The sequence below is a fragment of the Cololabis saira genome, chromosome 20, assembly GCF_033807715.1.
Source record: "Cololabis saira isolate AMF1-May2022 chromosome 20, fColSai1.1, whole genome shotgun sequence".
NCBI classification, from domain to species: domain Eukaryota; kingdom Metazoa; phylum Chordata; class Actinopteri; order Beloniformes; family Belonidae; genus Cololabis; species Cololabis saira.
Genome location: NC_084606.1, coordinates 6,379,198 through 6,394,757, shown reverse-complemented (window position 1 = coordinate 6,394,757; position 15,560 = coordinate 6,379,198). Strand labels below are relative to the sequence as shown.

Below are 15,560 nucleotides of genomic sequence, written 5' to 3'. Positions count from 1 at the left end.
GAGCTGTGTTGCTTTTACGCCAAACATAACGTCTTGCATTGTTGCCAAAAAGTTTGATTTTGGTCTCATCTGACCAGAGCACCTTCTTCCACATGTTTGTGTCTCCCAGGTGGCTTGTGGCAAACTTTAAACGACACTTTATATGGATATCTTCAAGAAATGGCTTTCTTCTTGCCACTCTTCCATAAAGGCCAGAATTGTGCAGTATACGACTGATTGTTGTCGTATGGACAGAGTCTCCCACCTCAGCTGTAGAGCTCTGCAGTTCATCCAGAGTGATCATGGGCCTCTTGGCTGCATCTCTGATCAGTCTTCTCCTTGTATGAGCAGATGAGCTGGTTTTGCCTTATCTAAGTTACTGTTTAGAGATTTGGGGAAATACATATAAAAGTTCACTGCAACCACTATTCATACTGCAGAAAAGAGCCATAAGGATAATTAATAATGCTGGTTTTCATGAACACACCAATTCCTTATTCTTCAATTCTAAAATAATCAAATTTTTTGACATAGTGGAATTCCAAACAGCACAATTCATGTATAAAGCTAGGAACAATTTATTACCATCTCACTTACAGGAAATGTTTTATGACAGAGAGGGGAGGTTTAACTTAAGGGGTAATCTAAAGTTTAGGACTTGCAGAACACGAACATAAAAGAGAATGAAAAGATTTTTTATATCAGTCAGTGGAGTTAAACTATGGAACAAAATTGATTCAGAATTAAAACAATGTCCAAACATTAACCAGTTTAAAAACAAATATAGAAACATGATTTTCATTCATATGTGTGTGTGTGTGTGTTTGTGTGTGTGTGTGTGTGTGTGTGTGTGTGTGTGTAAGTAGATATATACATAGGTATAGAGCAGATGGAGTTAATATAGAAATAGTGAGATATAGTGAGAGATATAGAGATGGTGTAAATAAGTATATTTATATAAATATTTATATGGGCATGTGTGTACAAATATATAGAAATACTCAACTATGTGTATGTATGTATAGGTAAGTGTGTGAGCATAATAATAGTATAGCTTGTTATTATAAATACGTGTTAATAAGTGATTAGTGAGTTTACACTTCTTCCTACTCCTTTTTGCACATGTAATTAAGATATTAAGTCTTTTGTTGTTTTATTTTCTTATTTTCTCTTTAATTGTTGGCTTTTACATGTACAAAAAATAAAATAAAATCCAATCAAATCAAATTAAAAAAAATCAAAGACTATGAAACTACTAGTGACTTTATGGTCACAAAGCATTTACTGTAGCTGTATAAAGGATAACTCGAGAGGGAAAAAAGGAGGTGTCTTTATATATTTGTAGGTGAAGTTTAACTTCTACATTTTATATTGTTTCTGAGCAGGTGTTTTAAGCTGTTAAATTCATGTAGCCAACTTTAAACATGCTTCCTGTTTTAAGCAGTAACCACTGGTTAACCATGTGTCACCAGCAGATGCTATTTTCAACTATTTTATTTAAACAGGCTTTTAAGGATACCTAAAGCTTCATTAGAAAAATCAACAATTGCCTTCCCAGTTTTTACCAACCACTGATAGAAAGCATTTCCCTCCTCAGCTTCTTTTCTGGCCTCGGCCTCATATTTGGACTGCAGTTTCTCCTTTTGCTCTCTGATTTCCTGTTCCAGCTGTTGTTTTAATTTACTAATTTCAGCAAACGACTCTTTTTGTCTATCCTCTCTTTCTGCATATATTCTTTCTTTCTCTCTCATTTGCTCTTCATATCTCTCCATCATCCTCTTCATCTCCTCTCTCTCCTTCTCTCTTTCTGCATCTCTCCTTTCACTCTCTCTCTTTTGCTCCTCATACATCTCCTCCTTCATCCTCTTCCTCTCCTCCTCTCTCTCCTTATTTTCCCTCTCTCTCTCAGCCTGGAGTTGTTTGTTGATTTTCTCAATCTCTTTATCATACTTTTCTTGCAGTTTTCTCTCCAGTTCTTCTTTCTCTCTCTGGATTTTCTCCTCCTTCTCTCTCAATATGCTTTGTTTTTTCTCTTCAATTGCCCTCTCGGCCTCCTGGAACATCTCGTTGGTGTAATGGCTTCCTCCGTTCTTTTGCACAATATTTCTGATCTTCTGGAGCAGCAGAGTGACTTGAGGTTTCTTATCTTTCAGGTCGTTGTTGAAGACATGGTACTGGCCATTACATCTGGCTACAAGCTCCTGTAACTCTGGGCTCTCAGATAGGAATTCTTCAATCGTGGTGTCTGTAAGGAGGTCTCCATGAGTGAAGAGGACCATGCTGTATTTGTCAGCAGCCTGGCCAAAGATATCTTGAATCCTCTGCACCGTCTGCTGTTCCTCTTCAGTGAACCTGCCCAGAGCAATGACCACCAGGAAGATATGGGGTCCAGGAGCAGCATAGGAGACACACTGGCTCAAATCTTTGGTTGTCTTCTCTTGACCAAACCTGGTGTCAAACAGGCCCGGGGTGTCAATGACAGCAACTGGTTGTCCATCCACCACAGCTTTATCTTTAGAACAATCCACAGTCAAAGACTTCGGACTGCACTTGGACTTAAAGCGGGACCATCCCAGAATGGTGTTCCCAGTAGCACTCTTCCCTACTCCAGTCCTCCCCACCATCACGATCCTCAGCTCATCATCATTCATGAGGTTGGATCCTGTGAACAACAATGTTTGAGACTGAGTTAGCATGTCACAGTTTTACAAATTAATTTACCCCTCAGACGAAAACACAATTGTTTTGAACGACCTAAGAAGGTAAAGTAAATAGTGAATCAGCAGCCGTGAATCAACATGTACTTGTAAAGGAGTCACAAGTTCATGGAGTACTTTTGCAAACTTCTTTCCACGAAACACCAGCTCGACAGACTAATCTGTCATTTCAGCAACTGCAAGAAGGTGGAAGAACATCCTCTATTACAGGCCATAATACCAGACTTATTAGTGTGATGTTTCATTGGTTTTATAAACAAAACTATTGACTGTAAATAGTAACAACTTTCCACCTTCAACACAACCCATCCCGTTGCAGTTCAGGGAAAACTGGCCAGAAAGTGAGTGGACCCCTGCATGGTTGCTTGGATTTCAAGCTACCTCACTGAAAGACCACAGTACATCAGGCTGAACGACATCATGCACATCTAAATAAAGCTATTGGCAGAGATCTAACCAAGGATTAAACTGGAGTTTCAGAGTTATCCAAGTATACATGGGGAAGGTAGCTCGGTTGGTAGAGTGTTCGTCCATGAACCTGAAAGTCAGTGGTTTGAACCCTAGTTCCTCCTGTGTCCACCAAAGTGTCCTTGGGCAAGACACTGAATCCCCCGGTTGCTCCCGGTTTGTCAGGCCAGCGCCGTTTATGGCAGCTCCGCCGACAACCGGTGTGTGAATGTGTGCGTGAACGTCTGCAGTGCTGCAGAAGCTTTTTGGGGCTGTAGGAGTACAGCTGGAAAGCGCTATATAAGTGTAAGGCATTTACCATTTACATGCGCAAGAAGACAATCGATTAAGGAGTGAGGTGCGTTCGACTCCGCGCCACTTGGTGGCGCCACACGCGATGGCGTTCTTCCGGTTCCTTCTTTGTTGTTCGTCTTCTTCTCTTCTCCTACTGGGTTGATATTCTGGCTTTCGTGGTGTCGTTACTTCCCGAAAGAGGGAGTTCCGGGGCCGTCACTGACTTGGTTAAGCGTGGGTTGGTATACAGGCCGGAATAACTCAAATTAGGACGGCATTATATGAGACTAATAGCTCGATCTCAAGAGCTTCAGTTCGGTTCGAGTACAGCCCGGCTAAGGTGTATACATAAAACTTCGATATCGGTCGGATTAAGGCAACATTTCAACCTTCTTTTAGTGCATGTAAACGTACCAACTGTGGTCAGCAGCAAAGGGGCTCCACAGGGGACAGCCCCCCAATCCTCTTTACTCTGTACACCACAGACTTCTGCTACAACTCTGGATCGTGTCACATTCAGAAGTTTGCAGATGACACGCCGATCATCAACAGAAGAACTAAGGGACCAAACTTAGACTATAAGTTATTCACTTCTATCCTTGCTAAAAGATTGACAAGATTCTGCCACAGATTATACATTTGGATCAAACAGGGTTTATTCAAAGTCGACAAACCCAAGATAATATAAGATGTACACTACAAATTATTAGACATTCTGCCAAAAACAATTTTCAGGCAATGATAGTAAGCTTGGACGCAGAAAAAGCCTTCGATTCTGTAAGATGGACCTTCCTATTTAAAGTAATGGAAAAATGTGGCTTTAATGAGACAATAATACAAACAATAGAAACGTTATACAAAAACCCATCAGCTCGGCTGAAGATTAATGGAGAACTCTCAAAATCTTTTATACTTGAACGATCAACGAGACAAGGATGCCCATTGAGCCCTCTTCTCTTTGCTATTTTTATCGAGTCTCTAGCTCAAGGAATAAGACAAAATAAAGCAGTCGAGGGGATAAAAATAGTAAATGACCAGAAACTGGCGTTATTTGCTGACGATGTATTAATATATCTAAGTAATCCAACACGATCCTTGCCAGCATTAATGACATGCTTAAATTAATATGACTCTTTCTCAGGTTATAAATTAAATGTTCAAAAAACAGAGTCAGAGTCAGAGTCAGAGTCAGAGAGTCAGAGTCATTTTTATTGTCCCTCTAGGGGAAATTCTTTTAGCAGTCTGGGAAAACAGTCATCATACAAACACAGACATACCAAAAGAACAATTAAAACATTAAAACGTGACATAGTAACCATAATAAATGAGTAAAGCAAAAGTGCTTTCATCAGTGCAGGCAGAATGATAAAAATATATTAAAAATATTAAAATTTATGAGAGTTGATCATTTTAACAGCGGTTGGTATAAAAGAGAATTTATACCTATTGCTATTGGCCTTGGGAAGCCTATAGCGCCGCCCAGAAGGGAGAGGCACAAACTCTTTTGACAGAGGGTGATCAGGACTGGCCAAGATGTCTTGTGCCTTATTCAGGACTCGACCTTCGTAGATGTCAGTCAGAGAGAGCTGCTGAGTGCCAATGATTTTACTGGCTGCTCTGACAATGTCCTGCATCCTCTTTTTGTTCTGCACTGTCAAGTTGCCATACCACAATACAATATAGAAAGTTAAAATTGATTCAATAAAAGACTTATAAAATAACACCATTAGTGTTTTCTCCACATTAAAAGTGTTCAATCTGCGCAGAAAATAAAGTCTTTGCAGGCCCTTTTTGCAAATGGCAGATGTATTGAGGTCATACTTCAGGTCCTTATCGATGATGGTGCCCTGATATTTATAACTCCACTGTTTCCACCTGTGAGCCCTTGGTGGTAATGGGAGGATTTGGGAGAGAAGTACATCTCCTCTTTAAGTCTATTTGCATTTCTTTAGTTTTCAGGACATTTAACTTAAGAAAGTGGTTATCACACCACTTTACAAAGTCTGTTAGAGCCGGTCCATGGCTGAGCTCACCATCCTGGAGAAGACTGATTAGCACTGTATCGTCAGCGAACTCCAAAAGATGCCTGTCTTTATGATGGCTCCTGCAGTCATTGGTATACAGGATGTACAGTAGAGGGGACAGGACGCACCCCTGTGGTGAGCCTGTGGAAGACAGCTTCCTCCGGGAAAGGGCTCCATTTGTTCTGACTGCCTGAGGCCGACAAGTTAGGAAATCCAACACCCATTTCACGAAGCCAGCATCAAGATTAAAATCCAACAGTAGTTTGTCAGCCAAAATATGTGGCTGTATTGTGTTAAAAGCTGACGAAAAGTCTACAAATAAAAGCCTTGCATGGGTTTTTTTGCCCTCCAGGTGCTTGTGCAAGTAATTGAGCAGAGTTACAGTAGCGTCATCAACTCCTCTTCTGGCCCTATATGCAAATTGCATTGGGTCGAGCTGGCTCTGGATCTTCTCCGTCAGATCCTGTTTAACCAGATCCGTAGTTTTGATTACAATCCTCCTCCTGATCTCCATCAGAAATTTCAGTTAAACTGGGATGAAAAATCTATAAAATATCTAGGAATTCATATCCCTAAGGACTTGTCAAAAATAACAGAAATCAATTATAAGCCTCTTATTAAGGAAACCAAGGAAGATATTCATAGATGGAGTCTGATACCATACCTAAGCCTCAGCTCACGTATTGAATCCATCAAGATGAACATCCTGCCGAGGGTTTTATACCTTTTTCAGTCATTACCCTTAGAAGCACCAGTCAAACAATTTCAAGAATGGGACAGATTAATTTCTAGGTACATATGGGCTGGGAAAAAACCCAGGATACGATATAAGATACTCCAGCTTTCAAAAGAAAAAGGAGGACTTCCTCTTCCTATTCTAAAAGACTATTACAAGGCAGCTCAACTTAGACCTTTGATCGCTTGGTGTACTCCTAGTTACAAGGCTAGATGGAAAAATATTGAACAAACAATGGGAAAAGTATTTCCAGTCACTGCTCTGATTGGGGATCCGTCATTACACAAACACCTTACTGACCAAGATAATCCTTGGATCACTAATTCACTAAAGCTTTTGAGTGATGTATCAAAACAGCCCGATTTAAAAAAGACATTTGAAATCTTGAAATGGTTTGCTTACGACCCACAATTTACACCTAGTCAACACGACCATCGATTCAAGGATTGGACCTCCTTAGGACTTACAACGTACTATTCTTTAATAAGTAAAGGTACGGTTAGAAGTTTCCAAGATCTCAAGGATAAATTTGGCCTGCAGAACCAGGACCTCTTCAGGTATTTACAAATAAGAGATTATGGGCCCGATTTACTAAGATCCTAAATAAAGAGTACTAAATTGCGTGTGCACTGAAAAAGTTTGCGCGTGCAGTTGTTGCATGGTTTGCAGGTGATCAACTAAGATTGCCTGCGCAATTGATAACAGGTGCAAACAGCAGTATTTAAATGAGGTGTTGCGTGTTAAGGTTTGCGAGCGCAGATCTGCGCCATGGAGAGTCTGGATGGAATGCACAGTCACAACGTCATAAACGCAAAATGAAATTTGACGAGTTGGAGTTAGAGATATTAGTGGAAGAGGCAAATAAACACATTCATGAACTACAGCAAAGACATTTAAACATTACCAAAAGAAACGCAATATCGGAGAAAACCTGCGATAGAATAAATGCAGTTGGTAACACAAAAAACGGAAAAAACTCTGGTTTTTCATATTTCAATTTTAGGCACAGATCAAAAATACGAAATAGAAAAACGGGCCACAGGACTGAATTTGATTTCAATATTGAATTGGTCGGGTTTGCGTGACCCGGCGGTGCTCGGCATGATCTGAGGAGAAAAAGACAATCAGACACAGAGCTGGAGAGCGCTTTGATTCAATCTATTTATGAGTTAAGTTTTTATTCAGATGTCCACAGTATATTGCAAATATTATATATTATATAGCAAACACTGTGAGAAAATGTGTGACAGACGGGACCATCATATGGCAAGAAGAGAAGAGAAGTGTTCAGAACCGCGCACATGAGCGCACACTAAAGGCTGATTTATTGTCCGCGTCACACCCAGGCGTAGGGTATGCGGCGACGCGCAACGCACCGCGTCCCTATGCCGTCGGTTACGCCGTCGATTTAACGCAGAACCATAATTCAGGCGAAGCTGCAGTCTGTCTGCGCTGATACTGACACCGGGTCGGAGCGGATTTGGTCATGATGTTTAACCTGTGTTTTGTGATTAATAAGCACGGGTTTTAATTAAATGTAATTTACGAAGGATGATTTCACGTTCAATGAGATAAGTAATTAATAAAATACAAAGTTTTGGCACAAAGGCTTGGCCTGCTTGTGGGCGAGTGCACATTAAAAGCAGGTGGCAAGATATAAGGCGAAGAACTAAAGAGAAAGTGGCCTTTAATAAAACTTGTGCAACCATTTTTAAAATAGCATGCAGCAGAATAAAGACTCTGCGTATTCTTTGATTTTGGATGTCGCCTCCTTGCCACAATAACGGCAGCAGCAGATTAGCACCTTCCTTTCGAACGTATTAAATACAGACGCAATCACAATACGCGCAATTACTTTCAGGCTTGGTAAATCTCATTGCGCGTGGTAAATGGAGCAATTTGCATCTTCCCCTCCCAGTATTTAGCGCGTTCTGCCGGGTACGCCCCATATTGATTATTCATCAGGGCAAAAGTACTAACTGAATTGCGTGTGCAATTTTGCGCATTTCAGAGACGCAGTCGTCTTTGCACGCTGTTAGTAGATCAGCTCGCACATTGGTTTGCGGGTGCTGTCAAGTTTGCACACGCACGCAAACCTTGAGTAAATCGGGCCCTATGTTGGGAAAAAAATTATAAAAAATTATGAACATAGAAATGATATTCTACAGGTGTTTGTTAATGCTTATAAAGATGAACCTTATAAGAAGATCATTTCAAAATTATACACAAGTCTTCAATCATCTAACAAAGAAAATACAGCTAAGATTAGATCAAGATGGGAAACTGAAAGCAATATCAAAATTTATCAGGAGAAATGGAAGGAAATTTTTAAACAACAATGGAAAACATCAAATTCTCCACTCTGGAGAGAATATGCATGGAAAAATGTGATCCGCTATATTTTCACTCCATATCAGAAGAGATCATATTCTACTCAGACAGATTGTTGGAGATGTTGTGGAAGCAAAGAGGCGAATCACTACCACATATTCTGGTGTTGCCCTGTTGTGACCCCATTTTGGTTGCAAGTACATCAAATTCTTGAGAAAATATAATAAATATAATTAATAAATATAATAATATAATAAATAACTTTTGGCTTTAGTTTGTTTTACTTGATGGATATAGAGGAACTGGAATGGAGGAATAAAGATAAATATTTATTGAGAATATTACTGGTGGCTTGTAAGAAATCAATAACAAAGAAATGGCTGAAGAGGGAGACACCTAGTGTCGATGAATGGATTGATATTGTGTACAGCATCTATGTAATGGAAAGAATTACTTTTAATTTAAGAACACAAAAAGAGGCATTTAATGATAATTGGCAAAAGTGGATTACATATACCACAAGACCAGACTTCAGGTAATTTCAGACTGGATTATCAGAATATTTGTTTACGTACGTACTTTTTTCATTTTTCTGGAGGTGTTTACCAGTCCCCTTATGTACGCTTTTGCTTTCCCCTTGATATTTGTTCAGATTTATAGGTCTTCATGTTGATTGTTTGATTTTTTGTTTGTTTACATGTAAAATCAAAACCAATAAAAAGTAAATGACAAAAAAAAAAACTTTCATAAAAAGAAAGAGCCTTTTGTAATGTAATGTAATGTAATGTAAACTTTATTTGTATAGCACCTTACATCAAACCTCAAGGTGAACCAAAGTGCTTTACAGAACATACAACAAAACTAGACAAAATTCCCGGGAAATTTTGAAGTGCCACGGACTACTGCCGGATGATCGCAGGGCTTATTTGCACCCATGAAGGTCAAGGACTCGATACTTAGTCATTTGACACCACCCATGACTCTCTATGTCAAACCATTCAAAAGTTATTACAGAAAATATGTAATAGGCTAATAGAACCGCTAACAAGACCGCTAACGGGATAGCTAACAGAACCGCTAACGGAACCGCTAACGGGACTGCTAACGGGACCGCTAATGGGATCGCTAACGGGACCGCTAACGGGACCGCTAACGGGACCGCTAACGGGACCGCTAACGGGATCGCTAACGGGATCGCTAACGGAGCCGCTAATGGGGTCGCTAACGGGACCGCTAACAACCGCTAACGAAACCGCTAACAGTACCGCTAACAGAACCGCTAACTGAACCGCTAACGGGATCGCTAACAGGATCGCTAACGGGACCGCTAACCGAGCCGTTAACGGAATCGCTAACAACCGCTAACGGGACCGTTAACGGGACCGCTAACGGGACCGCTAATGGGATCGCTAACGGAACCGCTAACGGGACCGCTAACGGGACCGCTAACGGGACCGCTAACGGGACCGCTAACGGGATCGCTAACGGGATCGCTAACGGAGCCGCTAATGGGGTCGCTAACGGGACCGCTAACAACCGCTAACGGAACCGCTAACAGGACCGCTAACAGAACCGCTAACTGAACCGCTAACGGGATCGCTAACGGGATCGCTAACGGGACCGCTAACCGAGCCGCTAACGGAATCGCTAACCGAGCCGCTAACAACCGCTAACGGAACCGCTAACGGGACCGCTAACGGGATCGCTAACGGAACCGCTAACGGGACCGCTAACGGGACCGCTAACGGGATCGCTAACGGGATCGCTAACGGGACCGCTAACCGAGCCGCTAACGGGATTGCTAACGGGATCGCTAACAACCGCTAACGGGACCGCTAACGGGATTGCTAACGGGGTCGCTAACTGGACCGCTAACGGGATCGCTAACTGGACCGCTAACGGGATCGCTAACAGGACTGCTAACAGAACCGCTAACGGGACCGCTAACACCAATAACACTACCATCCCATAATAAACACCTACCATCCCATAATAACACTAACATCCTATAAAAACACCTGCCATCCCATAATAACGCTAAAAACCTTAAAAAAACACCTGCCATCCCATAATAACACTAACATCCTATAAAAACACCTGCCATCCCATAATAACACTAACATCCTATAAAAATAAAATGGGGATCATGTAAGGTCAGGGTTCAGATTCCTCCATTATCCAAGGTAAAGTATTATGAAGTCTGCATTGATGTGTCATGTGACTAGTTCTGGGTCACATGACCCGGAAGTATGGTAGTGTATATTGTATTGGAATGACTCAGCTAGTTTTTTGGATTTGACAAGCCTCAAATAACTTCACCTTGTAATCAAACTGTAGCTCCTATCAGAAAAACAAAGACATCGTGAGAGAGACAGAACCCGGAAGATTCTGACAATCTTAATTTTATTCAGATATTCCTTAAAATGTGTTAGTAACGGCAATTCGAAAACAAAAATGAGATTTTTTTTAAGAAAACTTCATTTAACATGGGAGTCAATGAAGAGACAGACAGGAATTGGCGTGTCTGTTGGCTCCACCGTTAAAATTTTGTGCACACCACGCCTGTGAAAGTCACATTTTATAAATCACAACACCTATGTCTATATTCTGACCAAAAATGATCCGTCTACCTTTTACGGTTTGGCCGTGACCTCGAGTTACAAATAAGAAATCATGTTTTTTTTTCAGTGTAACTACACTCTAGCAAACTGACTCCCGTGCTCTAGATTTGAAAAAAAGTGATTTCCAGACCTCGCTTGAGGGCTCATATCTTGAAAAGTGTACATTTTAGGAAAAAACAGTCCGGGGTTTAGAGAGAGAAGAGAAGTTTTCCTCCGTTTTGAAGTTTGAATGACGTTTCTACGTGCAAGTATGAGAAAGATACGTGACTCAGAAAAAAGGTGAATTTTGTCTTTTTTCTCGACATTTTCCCATCCGCTTTGAATGGCGCCATAGGAATACATGGCAAAATGGTCTCCCCATTAGTTTGGAAATTTGGAAATGTTTTTGCACTTCGTGCAAAAACTATTTGTGCCATCGCTCTGAAAATCCACAGGACTGTAGTTAAATTCAGGGTCTACAACTTTCTAAATCGGTTCAGAATTTTTTGAGTAACGGTGTGCGAGTGGTGAGGCCCCAAACTTCTCGCAATGCGTTCCGGATGGGGCAAAAAGCGCACGTTTGTGCACGTTGCGCAAAAACGTGCACGCCAATCGCTAATAAAAGTCATACCCATCGATTCCCGATTAAGGCGCACGTTTCTACGTTTTTACTTTTCGCGTTTTCTCAAAGCTGTGGGAGGAGTAGCCGGACAAAGTTTTTACGGAAGAATAAATAAATAATAAGCCTGAGCAATAGTATGAGTGCCTCGTGCTGCGCACGAGGCACTCCTCCTCCATTGAGCTTGCGCAGCTCAATGGAGGAGGCGTGCCACGTGGCGCAGCCGTGGCACTAATAAAACAAGAATAAAACGTATGAACATATAAAAACATCAAGTATAAAAAGTGTCGCCACACTACTGGGTATTAAAAGCCACCCTGAATAAATATGTTTTAATTTTAGATTTAAAAAGGCCAAGGTCAGAGATGGTGCGTAACTCACAGGGGAGCTTATTCCAGAGCCTGGGGCAACTGAAAAGGCTCGGTCCCCCCAGCGCTTCTGCTTTGACCTGGGCACTTCCAACAAGCGTTGGTTGGAGGACCTCAGAGCTCTGCCAGGCTCACGCACTGTTAAAATCTCCGATAAATAAGGAGGGGCAAGGCCGTTAAGAGCTTTAAAAACAAACATTAAAAGTTTAAAATCAACTCTAAAACGAACAGGCAGCCAGTGAAGGGAATAGAGGACCGGGGTGATGTGCTCACGTCTGGGTGTGTTCGTTAAAAGACGGGCAGCTGCATTTTGTACCAGCTGAAGACGGCTAAAAGAGGATTGGGCAATGCCAACATAAAGTGCATTGCAGTAGTCCAATCTGGAGCTGACTAGAGCGTGGATAGCTCTCTCCATGTCGTGACGGCTCAAAAATGTTTTGACTTTGGTTAAAAGACGCAATTGATAAAAACTTGTCTTCACGACATTGTCCACTTGTCGGTCAAATTTTAAAAAGCTATCAAAAATAACTCCCAGGTTCCTAACTTTGGGACTAAAAGATCCGGACAAAGAGCCAAAGTCAGCCGTCACGGTGTCACCAAACAAAATGCACTCCGTTTTGTCCTCATTTAAATGTAAAAAATTGCGTGCCAACCACTGCTTGATGTCAGCAATGCATTCCAGCAGGGAGCTTTGTGCACTAGTGACTTTAGGCTTCAGTGGCAGGTAGATCTGTAGATCATCTGCATAACAATGAAATGATAAGTTATGTCTGGCTATAATGGACCCAAGTGGCAACATATATAATGAAAAAAGAAGTGGGCCTAGAATAGAACCTTGCGGGACGCCGCATGAGAGGGAGGCACAGGAGGAGCAGGAATCACCAAGCATAACAGAGAAAGTTCTATCTGACAGATATGACGTAAACCACTTGAGTACAGTGCTGTGAAGGCCAACATAATGTTTCAGGCGTGACAGAAGGACTGTGTGGTCGACTGTATCAAAAGCCGCTGTGAGATCTAGCAGCACTAAGACAACAGGGCACTTGACATCGACAGACAGGGCAATATCATTGTGCACCTTTAAAGGGATTGTGACATGAAAAACACATTTTTCTTGATTTTTTGTGTTTTGTTGGGTGTCTTGACATCAATTACACCCAAAAAACAACGAACTTTTAACATTCAGTGTATTGTGTGCTTTCTGGGATTTTCCGCATAACTATGCAAAAACGGCGCATCTGGTTTGGTGGCGGATCGTTACGTAACGATCCGCTAAATCACCGCCCCCTCCACCCAGCTCCCTGTTTCCTCTCCTCTCCAGCGCACCATAAAGGCTGATTTATGGTTCCGCGTTACACCGACGCAGAGCCTACGGCGTAGGGTTACGCGGCGACGCGCACCATACGCTGACTCTACGGCGTAGGCTCTGCGTCGATTTAACGCGGAACCATAAATGAGGCTTAACACGCCTCTTTTGTTCTAATCACCGGAGGAAAACTGCTAAGAAGACCCGCGGCCACTGACTGGACTTAAGATAAGGGGACAGTGCTGCTTGCATGCCTTTATTTTTATGATTGTTTGCTGTGGTTCGCCCTCCTGCTTTTTTCCGTGCATGCTTCGCCTGTCGCTCCGACGCCGCTGTGAGCGTATGGCTGGAGGAGGAGGAGGTTTGGAGGAGGAGCGGAGCAATGATTGACAGGAAAGGGGGGAAAGGAAGCATTTTTCACGGCGCAAAAAAACACTGTAATAAAAAGCCAGGAAAAGATTACTAGAGTGAAGTTTTTCTTGTTACACTCTTTTAGACACATTTGAGGGATGTTGCCCAAGACTTTTAATAGTGTTAAAAGCATGTTAAAAATGATGTCACAATACCTTTAACAAGGCAGACTCAGTGCTGTGACGAGACCTGAACCCAGACTGAAACTTTTCAAAAGCAGAGTTGTTCTCCAGAAATGATCTTAACTGGGTAAAAACAACTTTTTCTAAAACCTTAGACAGAAAAGGCAAATGAGAGACTGGTCTAAAATTTGACAAAACTGAGGAGTCAAGATGCGTTTTCTTTAAAAGGGGCCTAACCACGGCATGTTTAAAGGCAGCTGGGACTGCTCCTAAATTAAGACAGGCATTGATAAGCATCACAAGACTGGGCCCAACAGTATTAAAAGAACTCTTTCAAATTTTGGCCGGAATAACATCCAGAGGACAGTTAGTAGGCTTCAAAGACTTCATGATCTCAGCAAGGGAGGAGAGAGAAACCAGTTGAAAGTGGTCCAATACAGCGGAATGGGCCGGGGAAGCAGATAAATCCGTACCCGAATAATTGCTGGTAGCCTGCCTGACAGAGTTTACTTTATCAATACATTGTAAGTTGTTTCATGGTTTTTCAAGAACAAATATGTACATGTTTCTGTCTGCAGGAGTTGGATTTCTTCAAACTTGATTCATCAGTGATCATTGATGCATGAACTGTAACACACAGAAAGAAAAATCCTTCTTACCAAAGTTTCTGGTCATGTTGGTGTTGGAATGATGTCTCTCCATGTTTGGGTTGAAGAAAACAGCGTAGATTCTTCAGCTCTAGTGACAAAGTTGATCTGTGTGGTCACAAATTGTATCCCGCATGCATTCAGCCTTTAATATAGACAAATAAACCACACCCACACGTTCCTGTTGTACAAAGTGAAACTGAAGTTCAGCCGGTTGCAGCTGTCTTCTGCGTTGTGTTAAAAATATGTGTGTGTGTGTGTGTGTGTGTGTGTGTGTGTGTGTGTGTGTGTGTGTGTGTGTGTGTGTGTGTGTGTGTGTGTGTGTGTGTGTGTGTGTGTGTGTGTGTGTGTGTGTCTGTCTGTCTGTCTGTGTGTCTCCCACTAAGCCCACCTTCTAACGTTTACAAGAAATGGTAGCACTTCTTTCAAACTGCAGAACAGCTGCAGAATCTTTTTAATGGTCTCATGTGTCCTCACAGTTGTTACTATTTACAGAAAATGGTTTCATTTCTAGAACCCATGGAACATCAAACTAATAAGTCTGTTAGCAAGGCCTGTAATAGAGGATGTTCTTCCACCTTCTTGCAGTTGCTGAAATGACAGGTAAGTCTGTCGAGCTGGTGTTTCGTGTAAAGAAGTTTGCAAAAGTACTCAATGAAATTGTGACTCCTTTACAAGTACATGTTGATTCACTGCTGCTGATTCACTATTTACTTCCTCCCTTCTTAGGTCGTTCAAAACAATTGTGTTTTCGTCTGAGTGGTAAATGAAGTTGTAAAACTGTGACATGCTAACTCAGTCTCAAACATTCAGTAACCCTTTCTTTTACAGTACACTAATAACCAGGTAATACCATGGTAATTACACTGTAATAACCTAGTAGTACCTTCTATTTACAAGGTTATTACATGGTAACTACCGGGTAATTTACCCAGTAAGTACTAGGTAATTATTACGTA

The 15,560-nt window shown here is 41.6% G+C and overlaps 1 protein-coding gene across 1 annotated transcript; it reads right to left on the bottom strand.

Moving 5' to 3' along the window:
• Positions 1 to 801: 801 nt before the first annotated feature.
• Positions 802 to 14,717, bottom strand: LOC133420390 (GTPase IMAP family member 4-like). Its single transcript, XM_061710079.1, has 2 exons — positions 14,614 to 14,717; positions 802 to 2,641 (listed from the first exon to the last, which is right to left on the bottom strand). The coding sequence occupies exons 1-2, from the start codon at positions 14,654 to 14,656 to the stop codon at positions 1,473 to 1,475; spliced, it is 1,212 nt and encodes a 403-aa protein (XP_061566063.1). The 5' UTR covers positions 14,657 to 14,717; the 3' UTR covers positions 802 to 1,472.
• Between the last annotated feature and the right edge of the window lie 843 nt (positions 14,718 to 15,560).